At 35.7% G+C, this 23,508-nt stretch overlaps 1 protein-coding gene across 6 annotated transcripts in view; it reads left to right on the forward strand.

Annotated features, from left to right (window-relative positions):
* The window catches only part of KIAA1328 (KIAA1328 ortholog), a 372,399-nt gene that overhangs the window by 129,910 nt on the left and 218,981 nt on the right, over positions 1 to 23,508 (forward strand). For all 6 annotated transcript variants that reach the window (XR_003516907.2, XM_027576100.2, XM_027576101.2 and 3 more), the window contains one exon: positions 10,050 to 10,177. Coding sequence is in view for 5 of the 6 variants with exons in the window: in XM_027576100.2 (XP_027431901.2) it covers positions 10,050 to 10,177 (128 nt within the window). In the remaining variant the exon portion in view is untranslated. The remainder of the gene's footprint in view (positions 1 to 10,049; positions 10,178 to 23,508) is intronic.

A 23,508-nucleotide genomic window follows, 5' to 3' on the forward strand; every position in this document is an offset into this window, starting at 1 on the left:
CTTTCAATAGAACTGTTTTTGCAACCTTGTCTTTAACATCTACCATGAATGCTTGTGTATGTATGTTATTAGAGTGTTATGTGAACAGGAAATTCTAAAGAAATCAAAATTCTGGTCAATCTGGCATATTAATTGCCTGCTTTTTAGGATATCTGCATATGAACTTTTAATCGTAAGTAAGTGTCCTTCCCTTTAAACCTCTAGTGTCATTGTGTGGTTGGTTTCCTGAAACCTCAGGGTCTGCTGATGTGAGCAAAGACAAACTCTCAAGTATCTCAGTTCTGAGTCTGTTTCAGCCCATCCTGTTTGGCAACTCTGCAGAAAGTAAGGTAAAAACTATGATGCTTATAAAACTAAAAAGCTAGTTAATTACTCTAATTAAATATCTTTCTGTGCCTCCTGTTTTTGTTGCTGTTTCTAGAAGAAACTGTGTGAGGCATTTCTCTTCTTTTGTAAATGTCCAGACTACTGAGTTTTCCCGTTTGTTTTGGAGATTTATTCCTCTTCCCAACAGATTACTATCATCAGGAAATTGAAAAACACTGTGGCCTGCACTGAATTTGCCATAAATTTAATTAAAGGGAAAATTTCAGACTTGTATCAGTGGATTGTACTCCAGCACAGAACACAACTCAATAAAAGGGTGTAAACATTTATGTGAAGTTCTTGTCTAGCTCTGCTAATCAATTCCTCTTGGTATCACTTTTTCTTTTACCAATAATCCATTTTTAATTGCATATATTGTCATTGAGTACCAAACTTATATAATTTGGACCTCTGTTTATCTCAGACACTGTATACTTTTTTTTGAAATGGGGGAAGAGGAAATGATTGTGAGATGAGAAATATGACATGGTCAGAAGCCATATTTGCTTTAAGATGGGAAAATCTTGCGAGATTAGGACAACTTACAATTTTTAATGAATCAGGTTTTTTTTTAGCCATCCTCTTGGCTAGTTTAAAGAATATATGACCTATCTATGGTTTGTTTCAATTCCCAACCCAAACGAGCATGAAATTCAGTAGGCAACCGTTTACTTTGTTCATGTCACTAACATTTTGAAGTGCCTGCTGTATACTAGAGAGATACCAAAATTAATACACTGTGACTTCCAGGAGCACACAGGCCACTTCAGGTGGTAGTAGTATCAAATAATTTTAGCTGTATGCTATTTACTATACTACAGGAATTTTGTAGGTATAAGGATAGGTAAAACATCCTAAGTAGAATACACAGTATATGCTATCTTTATATGTCATGTTGCGTGTAGGTGTTCAGAGTAAAGGGAGTACCTGCCGTAGTGAAAATCTTTGAGTTCTTTATATTCCCTGGGAGTCTGGTGACTAATGGATTGCATTAGAGTTGGACCCTCATGGTCACCTGTTTTTGTCTCAAGGTGACCCTGAGTAAAACATCTCTTTTTGTCCAGAAGCTTCTCTCTTTGATGTGAAAAACAGCATAACTGCCGTCTACCAAAACAGTGGGGTAGATGGTGAATAACTAAGTAATGTCAGACTTGTGTTCTGGCAAGGGTCACCAGTAGCCTCCTCAGCTCTCTTTGTGTGTGTGTGTGTGTGTGCGTGTGTGCTTTTTTTTTAAGTTATTTATTTATTTATTTATTTATTTATTTATTTATTTATTTAACATATAATGTACTATTTGTTTCAGGGGTACAGGTCTGTGATTCATCAGTCTTACACAATTCACAGCGCTCACCATAGCACATACCCTCCCCAGGGTCCATCACGCAGACATCCCAGCCCTCCCACCCCTCCCCACTCCAGCAACCCTCAGTTTGTTTACTGAGCTTAAGAGTCTCCTATGGTTTGTCTCCCTCTCTGGTTTCGTCTTGTTTCATTTTCAGCTCTCTGTCTTTAACAGGTATGGCCCCTGCTGCTCTGGACACAGTTGACTACATCTTTTTTTATTGATTCCTTTTCCTCGGCCTGCTCTTTATATGTTATTGTTATGTTGGCCCCCTTCTCTTCTCTCATTTGGAAGATTTCTTTCTCCAGGTGGCTTTCCCTTGTTCCTCAGTCCCTTGTTTCCTCGGGGAGTGCTAGTATAGCACGACATAACATTCTTGCCATTATTTCCATCATTCGTTATTATAAATATGTGTTTGATTACCTGCCTTTCTCCTGGATGATAAGCTCCCTGCAGGAGACAGTGTTACTGTTGTTTATCACTATATGTCTAGCATCTGGCACAGTCTCAAGTATTAATGTACTCAGTAAATGTGTTTATTCAATAAATATTTATTGAGTACATATTATGTAGGCTAAGGAATTTGGCAATAAACAAAACATGAATATTCCTCCTGCTCTATGGAGCTTACTTGTTGAATGAAAAAATGAGTGAACGGATGAATGAATGAAACCACACATTCCCTGGACAATGTTACACACTCATGTGTTCAGCCACTACATAAAAAGTGATTAACTCTCAAATTCTCTATTTCTACTGAGACCTCTTTTCTGAATTCCAGGCCCAGGGATCCAAGGGTCCTTCATTATCCATCTCGAGTAAATGCTCCCCAAGCATCTCCAACTCAATGTGTCTAAAGCTTCTCCCCCTTCACCCAGACTTTTTCTTTATTGTGCATTCTCTGTCTTGGTAAAGGGAACTGTGCATCTAGTCATATGTCTTGTCAGCCAGTTCATAGCTGACAGTGTCTTAAATTTCCCTTTAAAACCCCAACCCCCCTCATTTCTGCCACTGTTCAGTTCAGGTCCCTTGCATCTCTCACTTAGACTGTTGTAGCAAGTTTCTAACTGGTTGCTTTAATTCTGGTCTTAAGTTTTCCAGTCCAGCCTTCATATGCCTACCAAAGATATCTTTATAAAATGCAAATTGGTTGTAAGACATCAGTGAGTTATATAGAAATAAAATTCAGTGACTTAGTTTAACATTCCAGATCTGGCCCCTGTTTGCCTCTGCAGCCTCTTCACACATTCTCCCTACTTATAACCAGGTAACCATCCATGCTGTGCTACTTGCAGTTCCCTTAGTGTGTATATCAGTTTCATTTCTTCATGCCTTTGCTCCTGATGATCTTTTAGTTGAGGGTCCGCCCCCCCACCCTACCTATCCAGTGCATCAGTATACTCCTTTACCAAGATTCATTTCTGGGCTCACATCTGCTCTGCTCTGGAGTCTCTTTACTGCCCCCCTGCAATTGTTGTCTAACTGACCACATACCCCCACTTAAAAAAAAAAAAAAACTCTATTGTATCCTGTGTTTAAATGCCTCTCTTAGAACATATTATCCTTATTTGTTTAAGTCTCTTTCTCTCAGCCCCTTGATATCATTTTTTCTACCTTTATTGAGATGTATTTGACATATAACATTGCATAAGTTTAAGGTGTACAGCATGATGATTTCGTATATGTATATATTGCAGAATGATTACCATAAGATTAGTTTGCACATGCATTATCTCCCTTATTTGTGTGTGTGTGTGTGTATGTGTGTGTGTGTTGAGAACACTTAAGATCTATTCTTTTAGCAACTTTCAAGGATACAATACAGTACCTATTACCTATTGTTAACTATAGTTTCCATGCTATACATTAGATTCCCCAGAACTTATTCATCTTAAAACTGGAAGTTTGTATCCTTTGACCACCATCACTCATTTCTCCCACCTCCCAGCCATTAGCAACCACCAGTCTACCTTCTGTTTTTATGAGTTCAGCTTTTTAGATTCCACATGTAAATAAGATTATACAGTATTTGTCTTTCTTAGTCTGACTTATTTCACTTAACATAATGTTCTCAAGTTTCATCCATATTATTGCAAATAGGAAGACTTCTTTCTTTTTTAAAGCTGAATAATATTCCTGTGTGTGTTTGTGTTTCACATTTTTAACTCCGTCTGTTGACATTTAGGTTGCTTCCATGTCTTGGCTATTGTAAATAATGCTGCAGTGAACATAAGGATGTAGATATCTCTTTAAGATAGTGACTTCATTTCCTTCACATATATACCCAGAAATAAGATTGCTAAATCATATATAGTACTTCTATTTTTAATTTTGGGGGGAACTTCCGTACTGTTTTTATGGTGGCTGTACCAATTTACATTCCCACCAACAGCGCACTGGGATTCCCTTTTCTCTACATCCTTGCCAGCACTTTTTATCTCTTGTGCCCTTGATCTCTTTTCAAAAGATCTATTGAACGTATGCTCTGTGCTGTGTGCTATGCTAAGTGCTTTTCATTTATTAGCTCATTTATATTCATAGTTGCCCTGTGAGGTGAGGTAGGTAGGATCATCTTCAGATGAGGATGTCAGAGAAGTTACTTATCCAAAGTTACATCATTACTGAATGCCAGAATTAAGATTTCACCCAAGAATGTTGGGTGACACCTAAGCCTGTGCTCCAGTCACTCTTACTGCCTTTGTTAAATGACTGGAAGAAAACTTTACAAGCTTTTTAAAAATGATTTTTTGCAACCCTGGATATGCCTATCTTTGGCTTAAAGGATAGGTTTCTGTTAGTATATCATCAGATCGTACTAACAGTTTGTGACCTGACTTAATGACCATGGATACATGGAGTTGTAGAGAGCTCTCATCAGTCTGACCTGATGCTTACGATTTTGCTTATTCCCACGGAACTTATGGTAGAAGTAGAAAGACAAGAGAAGACTGAATAATAGTAGAATGAATAAAACAAAAAAATACAACCAAAACAAGTTTTTCTGAAACTATTTATTATGGCAATTTTCAAATATATAGAAAAGTTGACAGAATAGTGCAGTGAACCACCATATATGCTACCTCGATTTCATGGTTGTTGACATTTTGCTGTATTTGCTTCATGCCCTCTCATATATTTGCTTTTATTTTTATTACAAATTTACATAAATATATATCTATATAAAGTTATGTAGATATGAATAAATTTATTTACTTTGTAAAAATGTATTTGCTTATTTTTTTCTGAGTTGAGTGTCATATGTCACCCTAAATACTTCACATTCATCTCCTAAGAATAAGAACATTTCTCTTTATAAACCACATTATGATACTTAACAAAATTAGCAATAATTCCATAATATCAACTGTTGAGTCAATATTCCAATTTCCCTAATTGTCCCAAGAATGTCTTTTATAGCTGTTTTTCCCCTGACCCTAGGGTCCAGTCATGGTCCCATGGGTTGCATTTGGTTGGGTCTTCAATCTCTAACCTCCAACCCCCATGACATGGACTTTTTGAAGAGTTCAAAGAGCTTGAAGAATACTTTGCAAAATCTCCCATATTCTGGATTTGTCTGATTGGTTCTTTGTGCTATAATTTAATTTGTTCCTTTTTTCTCATTTCTTTGAAATGGGAGTTAGGTTTACAGATTTGATTAAATTCAAATAAAACATCCAGCAAGAATATTTCCTAGGCAATATTGCCTACTTTATACATTAGGAGGTACATTATTTTTATTTTTTTCACTATTGGTGATTTTAAATTAATTCACTTTGGGTAATGACTACCAGATTTCACCATTTAAAGGCACATTTTCTTCTTTGCTCTAAGTAACTAATCTTGACACCTTATATCTTATTTATTAATCTTTCACCTACTGGTTTCAATCCCCATTAATGATCCTTGTCTGAATGAGTTATTGCATTGGGGGTTATAAAATGGTGATTTTTAAAATTTGACCTTTCCTTCCAAGTAATTAGGTAGGATTCTTCTGTAAAGAAGGGCTTTACTTTTTTTCCCCTTTCATGCTTTTCTATCTTTTTGAAGTATCACCATGAACTGGTAAATATGTATCTATTAAATTTGCTGTAGAGTCACTCCTTCCAATGCTCATATTGTCCCAAATTTGACTAATGAGAGTCTCCTTCAGGGTTGCTTCTATGCCATTTGACAAGCCCCCATCTATTTCTCTTTACATACTTTTTTCCAATATAGCATAGCAACATGTTTCAAGCTTACTTTGTACTTTTCATACCCCAAAATGGGAATTAGCCATTTTTTCCAAGGAGTCGTGGTTCCAGAAAAGGAGAATTGTGCTTTTTAATGGTTTTTGTTTTGGTTTTTAGTTTAATGATGCTCCCTTTTTTTCTTGCCATATAGACGTTCCTTCACTGATTTCTGTATTAAATCAGAATTACTAAGTACCAGATCTCAGTATCCCAAATATGCAAGGCAAGGGTGGGATGGGGTAAAAGAGTGGTCTTTGCTATGCCAGAGGAAATCTTCCAGCTTAAGGCAAACACTTCCTACTTTGGCAGCCTACTATAATATATCCCGTCTCCAGCCCCCCCCCCTTGAATTTTCTCTTTTTCTTTCTCCCTATGTCCCTATTCATTCTATTTTGACCTTTACTTGTATTTACCTATAGAATGCATTTTGGAGTTAAGACTTTAAGGTTTGCAAAATGATCATTTCCAGCAGCCATTTCGGCTAATTAATTTGATGTTTAGGTTTTGATATGCTCTTGCTTAATATTAATTTATAATTGTTTATCTTATGAAGATTTCTTTCTTTGATGAGGTTGTGATGACTGCTGTTTCTTTCAGTTCTTGAACGGTGGTTTTCCAGATTACCTGTATGTTATATCCTTTTTTTTTAAATTTTATTTATTTATTTGTCAGAGAGAGAGAGTGCACAAGCTGTGGGAGCTGCAGGTGGAGGGAGAGGCAGAGGGAGAACCAGACTCCCCAGTGAGCAAGGAGCCTGATGCGGGACTCAATCCCAGGACCCTGGGATCATGACCTGAGCCGAAGGCAGATCCCTAACCAACTGAGCCACCCAGGGTGTCCCTGTATGTTTGATTCTTGTCAGTCATGGTTTGGTGTGCATCTTCCCTTAGATTGAATTTTCTACATCTGTTGCATTCTTTTCTGTCATTTGGCCAGGACTGAGTTAAATATGTCTTTTTTCTCACTGTACTCCCAAATCAGTGAAGAAAGGATTTTACCCACATTTTCTTTATGTAAATCTCTTTCTCCAGATGGGGGGTAAAGTCTCATTGTGTTAGGGAGGAGGGAAAATTACTGTATTGTCTGGACATATAGTTTGGATTTTCCAGGAAAAGGGGGGCATTTCAAAATCTGGTGAATCAAGACAAATATAAAAAACTGATTAAGGATAGGACTGCCTGTTTTTATATTCTGCCGCATAGCATGTGTTTAAATGAATTTGCCTGTAATTTGTCTTCAAATGCTGATATTTAATTCTTAGGCTATATAATTGTGCTGGCTTTTTCCAAAGTAAAATTCTTATTCTGCATGAAGGTAACATGTTCATCTACTGTAAACATTACTTCCTATGGTAACAGCCAGACTAAAAACTTCTTTTTATGTACATGATAGCTGGCAGGAACTCTTGGGACCATCACACATCATTCTCGTCTTTTGAAGCTTACTGACAAAAAGCATGCAATGGAAAACCAGCCTGGTCTGACATAGATTGACTTTGAAATCATATTAGCTTATTTAGAACACTGTCCCTTCTCTTGTTACTGTTTTTAAGATATTGAGTATTCAACAAGCTCTTCTAATTAATGTATTCTTTAAACTTAGTAACCTATCCTTTTATTAGAACCACTCCTCTTCTACAAGCCATCTCTGGCTTCTTTTTTTGTTAAAGGTTAAAAATGAGAATAATGAAGCAATTGGTTATTTATGCAGTCATGATTGGCAAAAGTTATTAGAACAGGAACCTGCCCAGAGGCGATGATTAGGTTATGAAAATGTTAAGGAATACTGAAACCAGTCACCATTTTTGACATTTATGAAATACTATTCCCACCCTTAATCGTGATGACCTATTGTAAAAGTATTTATACAGAATAATTTCATTGGACAGTGATTTTTATACCAACAGCATACATAATTAAGTGCGAAGGGGGAGATTTGGAAATGATCTGAGAGAAAAATGGGCCTGGGGAGGAAATTACTATGAGAAGAAACAGAACTCTCTTTTGGATGGAACTGTCTCTCACACACCTGATCTACACAGTTAGGTGACCTTTCCAATTAGCATCTTCATCTTGAGCACTTTGCAAGTTTGAGGAGCTGTAGAAGAGGGAACCCCTAGTTGGGTTCCTGTGTTCTTCACATTAGACTATGAAAAATTTAGAGAGGTATATGGGCAGAAAATTTCCTGATGATGGTTTTATTTATGAAACATTGACTTAATTGGCATTATAGAAAAACAAAACAAGACAAAAATCTAATTATAATCCCTTTATGTTTAATATGGTTAGAACTTTCTTTGTAAATTAGGCAGTAATTATTTTTACCACACCAGTATTATCACTTCTACTCTGCATTTTTTTGGTAGCAGTTTTACTGAGATATAACACACAATAAAATTTACCCTTTTGAAGTGTGCAGTTCAGTCTATGGCCATACCACCCTGAATGTGCCCGATCTGGTCTGAAGTCTACAATTTAGTGGTTTTGAGAGTATTCCCAAAGTTGTGCAAACACAACTATCTAATTCCAGAATATGTTCATTACCTGCCCCCCCAGAACCAGTACCCTATGCAGTTGTTCCCTATTCCCCCACCCCCACCCCTAGTGCTAGCAAACACTAATATACCTTCTATCTATATGGATTTGCCTATTCTGGATATTTTTTTTCCTTTAGCTTTTCTCATGTAATATATACTTCAGAAAATTGGAGAAGAGGACAGAAAGTGAACATGGATGAATAAAACTTATTTGTGATCCTGTCTACTTAGAACTGAGTATTCTTTCCCCTAGTTGATTGGACTAGGTATTTAAAACAATAACAACAACAACAAAAAAACCAACATCTTTATATAAATAAAATCATACAATATGTGTCTGTCTTCATTAGCATAATGTATTTTTGTGTCTGTGCCTTTTGTGTCTGTCTTCATTAGCATAATGTATTCAAAATTCATCCATATTGTAGCATGTAGCAATACTTTGTTTCCTTTTATGGCTGAAGAGTATTCTGTTGTATAGATATACTGCATTTAGTTTATCCATTTATCACTTGGTAACATTTGAGTTGTTTTGACTTTTTCACTATTACGAAGAATACTATGCTGAATATTCATTTACAGGTTTTTGTATGGACACATATTTTTTATTCTCTTGTCCTTATACCTAAATGTGCAATTGCTGAGTCATATGTAACTCAATGCCTAACTTTTGAGGGCACTGCTAAATTATTTTCCGAAGCAGCAGTGCCATGTTACATTCCCATTAGCTATACAGGAGGGTTGTAATTTTTCCACATCCTTGTCAAAGCTTTTTATTGTTAGTCTTTTTGATGATAGCCGTCCTAGTAGATGCAAAGTGGTATCTCATATTATGGTCTTGATTTGCATTTTCCTAATGTTTAATGATATTGGACATATTTTCTTGTGCTGCTTGGACATATTTTCTTTTGGGAAATGTCTATTCAAGTTCATTGCCCATTTTTAATTAGGTTAAACAGTTTCTTATTGTTGAATCATACAAGGTCCTTATATATTCTGAATACCAGTCCCTTATCATCTATATGATTTGCAAATATTTTCTCTCATTCCGGAGGTTTTTTTTCAATTTCTTAAGTGTCCTTTGAAGCAAAAGTTGGTTTTTTTGTTTTATTAAGTCCAATTTATGTGTTTATTCTTTGGCTTCTGTGCTTTCAGGTGACCATTACCTAATCCCAGGTTATGAAGATTTACTTTTATGAGTTTTACAGTTTCAGCTCTTGTATTTAGGTCACTGATCCATTTTCAGTTAGTTTTTGTATATAGTGTGAGATAGGAGTCTCTCATGAAGAATGAGAACTTCATTCTTTTGCCTATTTGTTTTTATTCATTCAAATGTAAAGATTTGAGAGAGAAATTTCTCTTCAAATGAGATGACCATTGCTATTCTCTTTGTGAATTACTGTCTTCATGATTTTTTGGGGGGGGTGGATATATGTACTGTGTTCATCTACGTGCACTCTCACCAAATATGGTTGCACTTTTGTCTCACTTTTGTTTATTGGAATCTGAAAAGCAGCACTGATAGATTCAGTTTGAATCAGTTTATTCGTTTTTTTCCCTTAATTTACAATCTCACCTCTTCAGCTACAGTATAGAGAATGCCAAGAACTTCTAAGTCTCTATCAGAAATATCTATCAGAACAGCAAGAGAAGCTCACCATGTCTCTCTCAGAACTTGGTGCTGCTAGAATGCAGGAACAACAGGTAAGCATCTTTATTCTTACCTTTTCTTGACTTTAATGGATCAGCAAGATGTCTGAAGAATCATTTGCCTTTACTGTGAGTCACAGAATATAACATTGTCTTAAAGCATGTGATTGAGGTAGTGTCATTTACTTCTTTTTTTTTTTTTTTTTTCCATCTCCTATTCCTGGGGCACAGAGGTCAGGAATGATTACTTGAAGCAGGCTCTGGGTCAGTGGGAAAGCTCCTAGTTGTAAGAAAGCACAGCAGGAATGGTAAAGAAAACTCACTGCTCTGTTGCTTAATGAAGATCAGGTGGGCTGATGTTACTCATTGTCCTTGTGGAAAACATTAATGAGCCTTTCCTAACTCACGTTTACATTTTTAGAATAATAAAAGTGACTTGGTGACTTATAAAATCTTTAACTGAAGAAAATTGGAGTATTTTGCATGATTTTATGTTTGTATGTATATATTAATCACATAAGTATGTATGAGAGTCTTTGTATATAACATTTATGTATATATCATTAAATGGTATATATTGTATAATTAAATGAAGGTTCAGAACCCTGCCAATTGTGATGTGAAACAAGCTCTAAAAACTTACTTCTTGCCCTCTAGCAAGTATACTTGGTATTTTTTCATATCCCAATGAGTTTAAATATTCAAATGGATGAGAACAGTAAGTGTTATATACTAAAACGTTGTAGAAAAAACTGTGCAGTAGGGTCCAAGCCATTCATATTAAATACTAAAGCCTGGCTAATGTGCTAATGTGTTATCTTTCCCTTTTGAATAATATCAGGTCCTGTGAATGATTTTTTGCAACCCTTCTAAAGAATATCATTGCTGTTCAGCCCAGAGACCACTATCTCAGATAGGTTAAGAGTTTGGACCAAGAAAACTTCAGTTTTGAACTTAAAGTTTAGACTCATGGAAAGGTTAAGATAATAAATAATAATTTTGCTGGAATGTTGTATAGCTCAGACTTATACCTTGTTTTGAAGTCACAACACTTATAAGAAATGGCCTTGCCTGGCTGGCTCAGTCAGTAGAGCATGCGACTTTTGATCTTGGGGTGGTGAGTTCAGGCAAGCCCCATGCTGGGCGTAGAAATTACTAAGAAAAATAAACTAAAAAAAAATGGCCAAAGTATGAACGATTTATTTGTATTCTAACTTGAAATAGTTTCTTTTGTTCTGTTTTCTGAAAAACCTAGGCTATAAATGATAGAGGATGGTGGCAGCTCATCTTGATGGTTTGGTTGGATTTTCCCTGCCATTTTGAAAGCAGGGCAGACAGTTTGGAAGGTGGTCCTTGTCTCTTGTTCTCGGGTGGGTTAGAGAAAATTGTACCATAAAGATCAGGTTTCTGACCTTTGCTTTTGTATTTCCACTCCTTCTGTCTATATGACAAAGGTGTGTTGGGGGCACAAAAATGAAGGGCAACCTATTTGGCAAGGGTATTGGAGGGGAGGCAGAGAGTTTTCCGATTGCCAGTGTAGAGCCTTTGGACCTTAAATATATAGACTGAGTCAAGAAATAGTCACTAGAGGGCTCTGGAGGCATCTAGGGGGCTCTAAAGACTTCTAGATAAGGAGGCCTCTCTCTTTTCTTTTTTTATCTACTTCTGAAATTGGGGGAAAATAAAACCTTCTCGGGTATTAATGTTTTGTTTAAGTTAGTGATTCTTGGCGGTTTCACTAGAGACCCCTCATAATTAACACTGACTCTCTAACCTTAACTTTGAGGAACAAAACCAAAAAAATCACTAATAGTAGAATGAAGATGTTGGCCAAGTACATGGAGAGAGAACCCTCAAAAGCAAAAAAAGAGATACTTTTGAATTTTCATTTTGACTTAGTCATGAGAAAATTTTAAAACCATGTTTTCAGTAAGTGCCTGGTAGTCAAGTCATTATGTCTTATGTGCAATGAAAATGAAATTGAAGCTACTTATAGGCTCTGCCATTTGAGTTTAGAGAGGGAAAATAAATTTCTTTTTGAATGCCAACTGGAGATTGTCATCTTGCTTCCTATGTTATCTGTTTTGTTCTTTGTGACAGGCTTCTTTTACCTGAACATTCCCTCTCATGGGAATTGGGTAAATTTGGTCAACAAGTTGGTTTTATGTCAGGAAGGGCATCACTGTAATAACTCTGATCCTGAATGAGGATGTCAGGTAAACAGTAAATTTTATTTGTTCTCAAAATAAGGTGTTTTTTTAATTTAACTAATATCCAGATTTTATGATGGAGATGCCAGCAGTTCATTTTTCATGAGGCATTTATTTGACTTTAAGAGACTTTTTCTGTTTCTTCTTTGCATTGGTGGCATCTGGCTCAAACTGCATATTATAAATCTTGCTTATAGTTTAATTAAATCCACAGTTCACCAGAAGAATGCCTTACCATATGATTTTCTTCTTTGACTTCTGCCATTTCCTTGAAACTACTCCATTTACTCCATTTACTCCATTTTTTCCTTGTTTCTCCCTCATCCTCTTTCTTGCTATGCCTCAAAAGTGAATTTTCTCATTTATTCAGCCTGGATTCATTGTGGATTCTAGAAATGTTTTTCACATGTTCTATTTAGATTAAAATATTTCATTGATGTGTGTCTGCCACTTCATTTCCTGATCTTAAGAAATAGTTCTTACCCATAGTATAACTGTGATCTTGGATGTGGGAGGATCTAGTAACCACAGTTTTGGCCAATGTACATTTTAGAGTATAGCTTTTCCTATCACAGTTGAGTGTTATTTCTCTTTTGTGAATCTGAACTTTCATGTCACCTCAAACTATGATGCTTATAACTTCTACTTTAGTCTTATTGGATAGCTCTACCATTTTAGAAATGTTACAGTATTTCTGAAGTATTCTTTATATTAAGAGAAAGCCTAGGTAGCATTTTGAGTAGCTTCTCCCACTGTCACTTAAAAATGTTGGTATGTAGGCCTACCTTATTGTTTTTCTTACCTCTTCATTTTTTTGTCAAGATGATATAAAAAAAAAGGAGATTTGGAATCTTTTTGAGATTTCCCCTTTTCTATAAATTGGACAAAATGATTATTACTTTTCAGCCATGAGCAGTAGATATTAATGAATCTCTGCTGTTCTGATCTGGTAAAAGGCCTTTTATAGAAACTTTTCCATCTTGTTCATAATTACTTGTTCCACGTTTCTTAATTTGGGTCTGGGTCGTGGATTGAACAGAATTTGAAATATACTAAAGATAAATCATTGCTGAGTATATGTTTAATATTTCTTGGTGGTTTCTACTACCATTGTCTCCATAGTTTTGTCAAAAGAGTTTTCGTTGGGGCACCTGGGTGGCTCAGTTGTTAAGCATCTGCCTTCGGCTCAGGTCATGATCCCAGGGTCCTGGGATCGAGCCCCACATCAGGCTCCCTGCTCGGCGGGAAGCCTGCTTCTCCCTCTCCCACTCCCCCTGCTTGTGTTCCCTCTCTCGCTGTGTCTCTCTCTGTCAAATAAATAAATAAAATCTTTAAAAAAACAAAAGGTTTTTGTTGTGCTTAGGGTCATAGTGCCTTAGGAATACTTCCTGTTCTGAGATTACTTTCATGTATTTTTTTTGGTTAAATTTTTGTTGTTGTTTAACTGCCATATGTAGTCATGTGGTAATTGAGTTCCTTACCATTTTAATTCTAATTTTATGCATTTTAATATGTATTTAATGTGTAATATTTATTTTAATTCCATCTAGTACTAAGCTACCTTTGAGTTTGAGTTTGTTATAAGAAGCCCAGATTTTATTGGCAGTCCAGAAGGTTCACCATACTTCTGACAAACCAAATCAAAGAAAAAGTCATGCTCTTTGGATATCTATGATAGAATGTCTGGCTCAAATGTACTAAGCTCCTCACAGAATAAAAGATCTATAGATATAACAAGAATACAATTAACAACTGACTTCTCCTCAGAAGCAATGGAGGAACTAGACAGTAGGATGGCATTCATAGTCAAAGAGCTAAAGGGGGGAAAAACCCAACAATCTAGCAATCAAGGAAAGCTATTCTTCAAAACTAAAGATCACATAAAGACATTCCTAAATAAAAAAAGACTGAGAGAGTTGGTTGCTAGCTTACCTGCCTTACAATACAAATAGATGTTTGTTCATAGGAAAAGAAATGACTTAAGACAGTAATTCAAATTCACTGAGAAATAGAGCACTGGTAAAAGTAATTATGTATCCCTCTTTTCTTAAATAACTTAAAAGATACCTGAATAAAACAATAATTATAAAACTATATTGTTGGGCGCCTGGGTGGCTCAGCTGGTTAAGCGACTGCCTTCGGGTCAGGTCATGATCCTGGAGTCCCAGGATCGAATCCCACATCGGGCTTCCTGCTCAGCAGGGAGTCTGCTTCTCCCTCTGACCCTCTTCCCTCTCGTGCTTTCTATCTCTCATTCTCTCTCTCTCTCTGAAATAAATAAATAAAATCTTTAAAAAAATAAAATAAAATAAATAAAACTATATTGTTGAGCTTATAAGATATAAAGATGGCATGTGTATTTGCACAAAGGGAGGAAAATGGAAGAGAGCTATATTGGAGAAAGTTTTCTGTTACTGGGATAAAACTCTTTATTCATAAACAGTGTGATCTTGTATGTAGAAAATCTTTTTTTTTAAGATTGTGTTTATTTATTAGAGTGAGAGAGAGCATGAGAGGGGAGGGGGTCAGAGGGAGAAGCTGACTACCTGCTGAGCAGGGAGCCTGATGTGGGACTCAATCCCGGGACTCCGGGATCATGACCTGACCTGAAGGCAGTCGCTTAGCCACTGAGCCACCCAGGTGCCCTGTATGTAGAAAATTTTAAGGAATCAAAAAAAAAAAAAAAAACCTGATAGAGCTAATAATTGAGTTCAGCAAGGTTGCAGGATACAAGATCAATAGGCAAAAATCAATCTTATTTCTGTTTACTACCAGTGAACAACTTAAAAACGGATATATTTAATAAAAGCAGTGTAAGACTTACACACTAAAAACAAGCAAAACATTGCTGAGAGAAATTAAAGATCTAAATAAATGGAAATTATTCCATGTTTATGGATTGCAAGACTCAAGGTTGTTAAAGTGGCAGTTCTTTCCAAGTTAATCTGTAGATTCATTGCAATTTCTGTCAGATTTCCAATATATTTTGATAATTTGGTTTTTGGAGAAATTGATAAGGTGAAAAAATTTATATGGAAATCCAAAGGAATAAGAATAGCTAAAACAATTTTGAGAAAGAAGAGCAAATTTGAAAATTATTCTTTCCAATTTCAAAATTTACTCTAAAGCTGCAGTATAATAAAATTTTAACCTGACTCACATGACTTTTTCCCCTTGGCAAAATCATACAACCACAAGGAATGTATTCTGTCAACAACATGAATGAGTTTGGAAGCAGGTTCTTCCTCAGATATTCCAGATTAGAGCCCAGCCCAGCTGACATCTTTTAGTCTTATGAGAAACCAAGCAGAGAACCTAACCAAGCCTGCCTGGACCCTGACCTACAGAACTATGAGCTAATGAATTTGTGTTATCTTAAACCACTGCATTTGTGGCAATTCGTTATGCAGAAATAGAAAACAAGACATACAGTATCCATGACAGTATAGTACTGCCAATATAGTACATGCCATATATATGATGGACATATAGATCAATGAACAGAACTATGAATTCAGAAATAAACTCTAGCAATTATGGTAAATTGATTTTCAACAAAAATGCTGATGCAATTCATTGGGAAAAATAATCTTTTCAACAGGCATTGATAGGACAATTGGACACTTAGAGAAAAGATAAATTTAGACCCTTCATACCATCCACAATTTTTTTTTTTTTTTTTACCATCCACAAAGTTTTAACTTCAATATTAAGGACACCTTTTTTTGAAACCTAACTTCAGATACTGATTTTTTTCAGCACCAGTTTTTGTTTTCTTTAAGTGCAGTGCTCTTTATGCATATTACAGTAACCATGTGAACTTGAACACTGATCACATATATCATTTAGTCTTATGTAATTAATAGTAACCAGAAGTATTGCCTTTAAATAAGGATAAAAGTATTATTTTATGGTACATAGAGTACCATAGAAGGTACCAGAGAAGGTAATGATTTATCAAAATGCAGAAGAATTTGCTGAAATGTAAGTAAGGAGAACTCCAATAAAGAACATGAGAAGTCTGAATACTTGGTCACATTTACTAACTCTGACTCACTGCATGTTACTGGTCTTTTAAAGAGTAAGTTATATTACTAGAGGAAATTACAACTCAAAGTATAGGGTAAAGGCAAACGTGTATAGACAGAAAAAAGATCAATGATTGCCTGGGGTCAGTGGGAGGGAAGAAATAAATAGGTAGAGCATTTCTTGAAGCCCATAGAACCCTATAACATAAAGACACAAAGATTAAACCCTAATGTAAATTTTATGAACTTCAGGTAATAATAAGGCATCAATGTTGATTTAATCAGTCGTAACAAATAAACTACAGTAATAGAAGATGTTAAAAATCAGGGAAACATGGGGTGAAGAGAGGAAGTATATCTTGTCTATTTAAAAAGTTTTTAATCTATTTTTAAATTTAAAATTCTTAAAAAAGTATATTAATGTAAAAAAATACAATGAAAAGAAAGTACAGGTATAAGTAAGTCACTGTAAAGTTGTTACCAAAATTTGTTTTATATTCTTTTTTTTTTTTAAAGATTTTATTTATTTATTTGACAGAGAGAGACACAGCGAGAGAGGGAACACAAGCAGGGGGAGTGGGAGAGGGAGAAGCAGGCCTCCCACCAAGCAAGTAGCCCGATGCGGGGCTCGATCCCAGGATCATGGGACAGTGACCTGAGCCGAAGGCAGATGCTTAATGACTGAGCCACCCAGGTGCTCCTTGTTTTATATTCTTAATGAACTATGTTTTCCTGGCTCTTGGCTGGAATGTCATAAATTACTTAACTGGAGAGCAAGCATAGCCATCCAATATCTGTATTTTAAGCTAAATTTAATTTTTCATATTTAATACATGTCATTTAATTCATGCCACAAGACTGTGAGCTATCCCTTCTTTGAAGGTAGTATATTAGTTATGTCTTCTTTGTAACAAATATCCACTAAATTTAGTGGCTTAAAATACATGTTTATTTTCCAACACTTTCTGTGGGTCAGAAAAATTCAGTCAAGTCTTAGCTGGTTCCTGTGCTACAGGGTCTCTTGCAGGCTGCAATGAAGGTGTTAACAGAGGCTGTATTGTTATGTAAAGGCTTAACCAAGGTTGGGTAGAATCTGCTTCCATGTTCATCACATTGTGGTTGGCAGAAATCAGTTTCTTATGGGTTTTTGGATTGTGGGCCTCCTAGCTGGCTAATGGCTGGAGGCCACCCTCAGTTCCTTGCTGTGTAGGCCTCTCCAGGGTGGCTCCTTGTTTCATCAAAATGTACAAGCCAAGAAGGTAATAGGGTCTACTAGCAAGACAGAAGTTGTTGTTTTATGTAACCTAATTGAAGGAGTGAACTTTCATCACTTTTGCTGTATTAGAGGCAAGTCATAGGTCCTGGTACACACAAAGGGAGATGATCACAAACAAGAGCAGGATTACCAGGGGAAGAGGGATCATTGGGTTCATTTGAGAAGCTGCTTACCATAGGCGAGAAGTTAAGCAAATTGTATACCACAGCGGTATTTGAGTATCTGGAAATTTATGAAATTCTTGGGACATATTTCTCTAGGTAAGATTCTAGTTTGTTTTGTGAAAATTTATATCTTTATTTTCATTTGTCTAAATTCTTGATTTTTCTGGTATTTAAATATATGAATTTTGTGCTAGAGAAGTCACGGTGGCTGTCCAGTCTGCAGAATGGATTATTCTTAGTAGTTCTTAAATATTTTACTTTTCAGTATGTTTTTCCCATTATCTTATTTATTATGGCCTTTTTATTATTTATTCAGACAACTATACAAATTAGCGTAGACCATTTCTTACCAATTTGAGAGAAGAGATCAGTCTCTATACACTCCATTGAAAGTCATGCATACCTAATTCAGATCTTCAAATCAGGCTAAATTGAATAATAAATAATTATTTGGTGACATACTGTAAGTCTCATAATCACTGAAAACCAAATCAACATGAAAGACATATATTTTCTATTGTCTTAGTATTAATTTTTCAAATCAAATTACTTGATAATTGGTACTGAGTGCACAGTCTTTCACATACTTGGGTATTCCATAAATATTTTTCAAACCAGAAGATCTATTTTTCATTGCAACCTAGACACTAATACTTGGCTATTGACTTAAATAAATAGGCTTTCTACTCATAGGTTACAGATTCAAAATTAAATCTGGAAAATATTTAAGCTGATAGTATTAATAACATTGAACTTTGTTCTCTACATTAGATATGATTGGGATACATGGTCAAAATATGTTGAACAACTTAGGTTTATGGTCACTCTTTTTGGAGTCAATATTGTTTGCCTTTGTATCTGATTATTTGGACATTTTTTTCTCAGCCCTACATCTCAGAAGGCTATTTTGTTTGTTTATTTCAAGTGACTCTAAGACTGTACCAGCTGTCATAGGTCATCATGTAATAGGAAAGAGAATCTAATACTAAACAGATTGTCTCACTATTACAGGATTCCACTTACATGAGGTTTCTAAAGTAGTCAAACTCTTGTAAACAGAAAGTAGAATGGTGAATGTGCTGGTGGGGGAGGAGGAAAGGGTAGTTAGTTTTCAAAGGATATAGAATTTTACTTTTGCAAGATGAAAACATTCTAGAGTTCTATTATACAACAATGTATATGACTAAAACTAGTGTATTGTATCTTTAGAAGTGGTTAAGATGGTTAAATTTTGTTTGTGGTTTTGACCACAATTAAATAGATTGAGGGGCAGCTGGGTAACTCAGTCAGTTAAGCGACTGCCTTTGGCTCAGGTCATGCAGGGTCATGGGATCGAGCCCCACATTGGGCTTCCTGCTCAGTGGGCGGGGAGTCTGCTTCTCCACCTCCCCCTGCTCATGCGCTCTCACTCACTCACTCTCTTTCTATTAAATAAATAAAATCTTAATGACTGACTCACTCACTCTCTTTCTATTAAATAAATAAAATCTTAAAAAATAAAATAAAGTAATAAATAAATAAATAGATTGTGTCAGCCCAGGAATGAATGAATTTTTACTCATGGAGCAGAAAGTCTTGATCTGGAACCAGTTCTATTGACTGCAGTATGTAAGCAGCTGCAGTAGTCATCCTTGATTTTACAGAGTTAGCAACAGCATGCTCAGATAAAGAAGTCTAAGTGCAGAAGAGAGAATTGGGCCACTTTTTATTATTACATTGATATCAGCCTACTGTCCATCTGCACTCTTTCAAAGCTAGGCTTTTTATCAAAGGACCGAGGTACCAGCTGGAAGACATCCTAAACACCCTTTTCCCCCATTTTGGATGGGAATACTGACATTCTTGTATCAGGTATCACTGACGAAGATATTTGACAGCACCTTCCAGGTAAACAGATAATATCTCAGAAAATATAATAACTGTCTTATTTATGGAGTCAAACCTTCTCATAACTTCTCTTCCTTCAAGTGCCTTTTAACTAAGTTAAACTTCAGACACTCTTGTTGCCTGATTTTTATAGTCTTTATTATTCAGTGAACATTAAATTATATCTTCCCTTGTTAACTTTTTATTTGAACCCTTGCTAGCCTGTTTGCTGCTTCTTTCAAATTAATGTGATTTTGATCCATAGTATAGTATTTGCTTGGTTAATCCTGTCATTATAGTAATAACACTCATTATCTGATTGAAATTTTAAAGTTCATGTCATGTGTAAAGATTAATTTTCTCATATGGGAGAAAGATAAGTGGAATGGATAGGATAAATGGAATTATTTATTTGGCAAATGTATATTGAGCACCTACTATGTGCTCACTGTTTTGAGTGTTCTGGATACAGATCCTGCCTTCATGGACCATATAATCTCAAAAGACAATTTAACAAGGAAAAAGAAATTAAATTTCAGAAAATAACAAGGCTATGTAATAGTGACTAGGTAGGGCATACATGAATGAGCCCTTTGAGAATATTGTAATATGGAAAGAAAAATAGAGGTACAAGATAGCTGTTGAAGGAAGAAGAAAACTCAGTAAGAGGAAAGGCACATAAATAGGTCATGAGACCGGTTTATGAGACCAGGTTGGTGTCTCCAAATAAGTAACTGTAGGAGATTAGAAAATTTGTCAACTGCCCATCACAAAAGCTGGAGCAATAGAGAAGGGTTTGTGCAGAAGTCAGAGGTGACTGAGAAGAGCTGCTAAGATTCACCCAGTTCATTAGCCTCCTTTTTGAAGCCATACCTATGTGGCTTTCAGCTCATTTTGACAATTGCTGTAGCTATTACCTTCCTTTTTATTAGTATCATTTTTCTCTGGTCCATTGCTAAGACTTTTCTGTCACTCATTATTTACTCTTGTTTCTGTCTTTTTCCCCTTTTGTTCTTTGGCTTCTCCTTATTTCCCTCCAAGTCTGTAGATGATTTTCAAGTTCTGATCTTTCTCTTTCTGGCTTTTCTTTCCACCCTACCATCAGTCCCTCTACTCATTCAGAGAAGCTTATGTTGTTTGTAATCACTTGCAGATGGAAGACTTCTTAAATAAAGGTCTTCACCTGTGACTATATGCCATAATTACTTCATTATCTGTCTCATTACTTCCACCGCCACTACTCAGTGCCATGCAATCTTGGGGCTGCAGTCCCTGCCATCTTTTATTTTCTTGATTTCTCTTTGGTTAAGAGTCATTTGCCATGTTCACTTTTGTAATCATAGAATTTAAGGATTACTCTGGTGCAATTCAGAGCTATAAGTAAACAGCCAGTGTACATGCTACTATTACCTGCTACACAGAGGTGACCTCATAATCTTTATCATAGTCTTAATAGCCCTTATTAGTGAATCTGAGTTAGAACAAAACCTATTTTCATTCCTAGTTTAAAGAGAGTTACAGAAGGGAGGAGGGTGGGGGGATGGGGTAACCGGGTGATGGGTATTAAGGGGGGCATGTGTTGTGATGAGCACTGGGTGTTATACACAACTAATGAATCGCTGAACACTACATCAAAAACTAATGATGTATTATATGTTGGCTAACTGAACATAAAAAAAATTCACAAGAAAAAAAAATACTTTCCTGTACTTCCACTTCCAGACAGGATAGAATAATTGCAACTAAATATATGCACTAAAAGAAATAGAAAACTAGACAGAATATATATATACAAAGGTTTTCAAAATATTGGACATTACACACTGAAGAGTGTGATCCCTGAAAGAGGGGAAACAATCTAGATGAGCCGTACATTTGCTGAAGGATGCTCCGAGAGGGAGATTCCAACTGGCAAGGCAGAGAGGGGGAACCCAAGCAGAGACTGGTGGTTTCCAGACTGTGAGAAAATGGAGCTAGGAGCTTGAGGAGGCCAAGATAGTGTGAGATTGCAGGGCAGAACACCAGTAAAGGGAGAGCTGCGGTGAGAGATTGCTCCAGAGATCTGCAGAGGGCCTCTCTCAAGTTTTAAAATAAGCGATGATGAATGGTTAAGTATGAAAAAAGCCTAATGAGTCTGGAGAAAGAACCACCAAAAGAGGAAAAATCCTTAGAACTTACATAAGGCTGTGAACAGATGCTGTTTCCACCAGCCAGACTGGGATCAAGTACAGTACTCAGAAGGGTATTTTATCAGTAGAGGGACAGAAGCAACCCTAGACTAAAGGATGCTGTGGCTCTCCCTAAAAAAGCTGAAAAACAATACTTGGTAAGATATATTTCCAAGTAAGTTAACTGCACCCAAAATAAAGCACAAGTATATTTATAGCCAAAAATAAATATAAAAATATCCAGCAACCAAAAAGGTAAAATTCACAGTGCTTGACATCCAGTCAAAAATTACTAGCCCTGAAAAAAAGTTACTAGCTCCATAAAGGAGGAAAATAGACCCCAAATGAGACAAAAATCCATCAAAACCAACCCCAAAATGACATAGATTATAGAACTAATAGACAAAAACACTAAAGTTATTGTAACTGTATTGCATTACATATTTTCAAGAAGTTAGAGGAAAGTTGAGCCTGTTAACTAGAAACAATATATATTTTTAAAGTCTCAAATAAGACTTCTAAAGACTAACTGCAATGAAAAATACACTGGAAGGAATTAACACCAATTTTAACATTACAGAGGAAAAGATTAGTAAAATGAAGACATAGCAATGGGAACTACTGAAAATTAAACAGAGACAAAAAAGGACTGAAGGAAAGGAAGAGAGCCTAAGAGCTGTAGAACAGAGCTGTAGAAAAACTGCAGGTAGCCTCATATGCATGTAATTGGAGTTCCATGATGGGCTTGAAGGGGGGGGGGGGGGAGTTGGAGAAGTTGAGTAGAAAAGAAATATTTGAAGAAATAATGGCCTCCAATTTTTCCAGTATTATGAAAACTATAAAACCATGGATCTAAGAGAATCAGTAAATTAAAAGCACAAAAACAATGGCAAAAACTCTATGAAGTCACATCATAATCAAATTACTTAAAACCAAACCAGTGATAAAGAAAAATTCTTAAAAGCAGCCAGAGGAAAAACCATGGCACATAAAGAGAAATAAAGATGACGATGCAAGCAGATTTTTTTTTTTTTTGGTCAAATAATGCAAGTGAGAAGACAGTGGAATGATATCTTTAAATTCCTGAAAGAAAAAATTTCAAGTTAGAATTCTGTACTGAGCAAAAAATATCTTTCAGAAGTAAAGGTGAAATAAAGACTTTTTTGGACTATAAGAGCTCAAAAGAATTCTTCAGCTACAAGCCTGCATTACAAGAAATGCTAAAGGAAGTCTTTCAAACCGAAAGAAATGATAGTAGATAGAAATATGGACTTACGCAAAATAATGAATACCATAAATGCTAATTATGTGAGTAAATATAAAATAATATTCTTTGTATTATTAAAGTCTGTTTAAGAGTAAAAGATAATTTTGAAGAAAGATAATTAACGTGGGATTTATAATATGTAGAAGCAAAATGTATAACAGTAGTACAAATTCTAGGTTAGGGTAATTAACATACTGTGTTGTAAGGTTTCTTATATGATATCTGTGGTGGCATAATATCTCCTGAAAGTACACTATGATAACTTGAGATATATGCTATCAACTCTAATTCAGTCCCCAAAATAATATGACAAAAAGTTATAGCTATTAACAGTGTAGATTGATTGGAATCATAAAAAAATAATCCAAAAGAAGGAAGAAGAAGAAAGAAAAGGGAACAAAAAATT

This window comes from Zalophus californianus, chromosome 14 (assembly GCF_009762305.2).
Source record: "Zalophus californianus isolate mZalCal1 chromosome 14, mZalCal1.pri.v2, whole genome shotgun sequence".
NCBI classification, from domain to species: Eukaryota; Metazoa; Chordata; class Mammalia; order Carnivora; family Otariidae; genus Zalophus; species Zalophus californianus.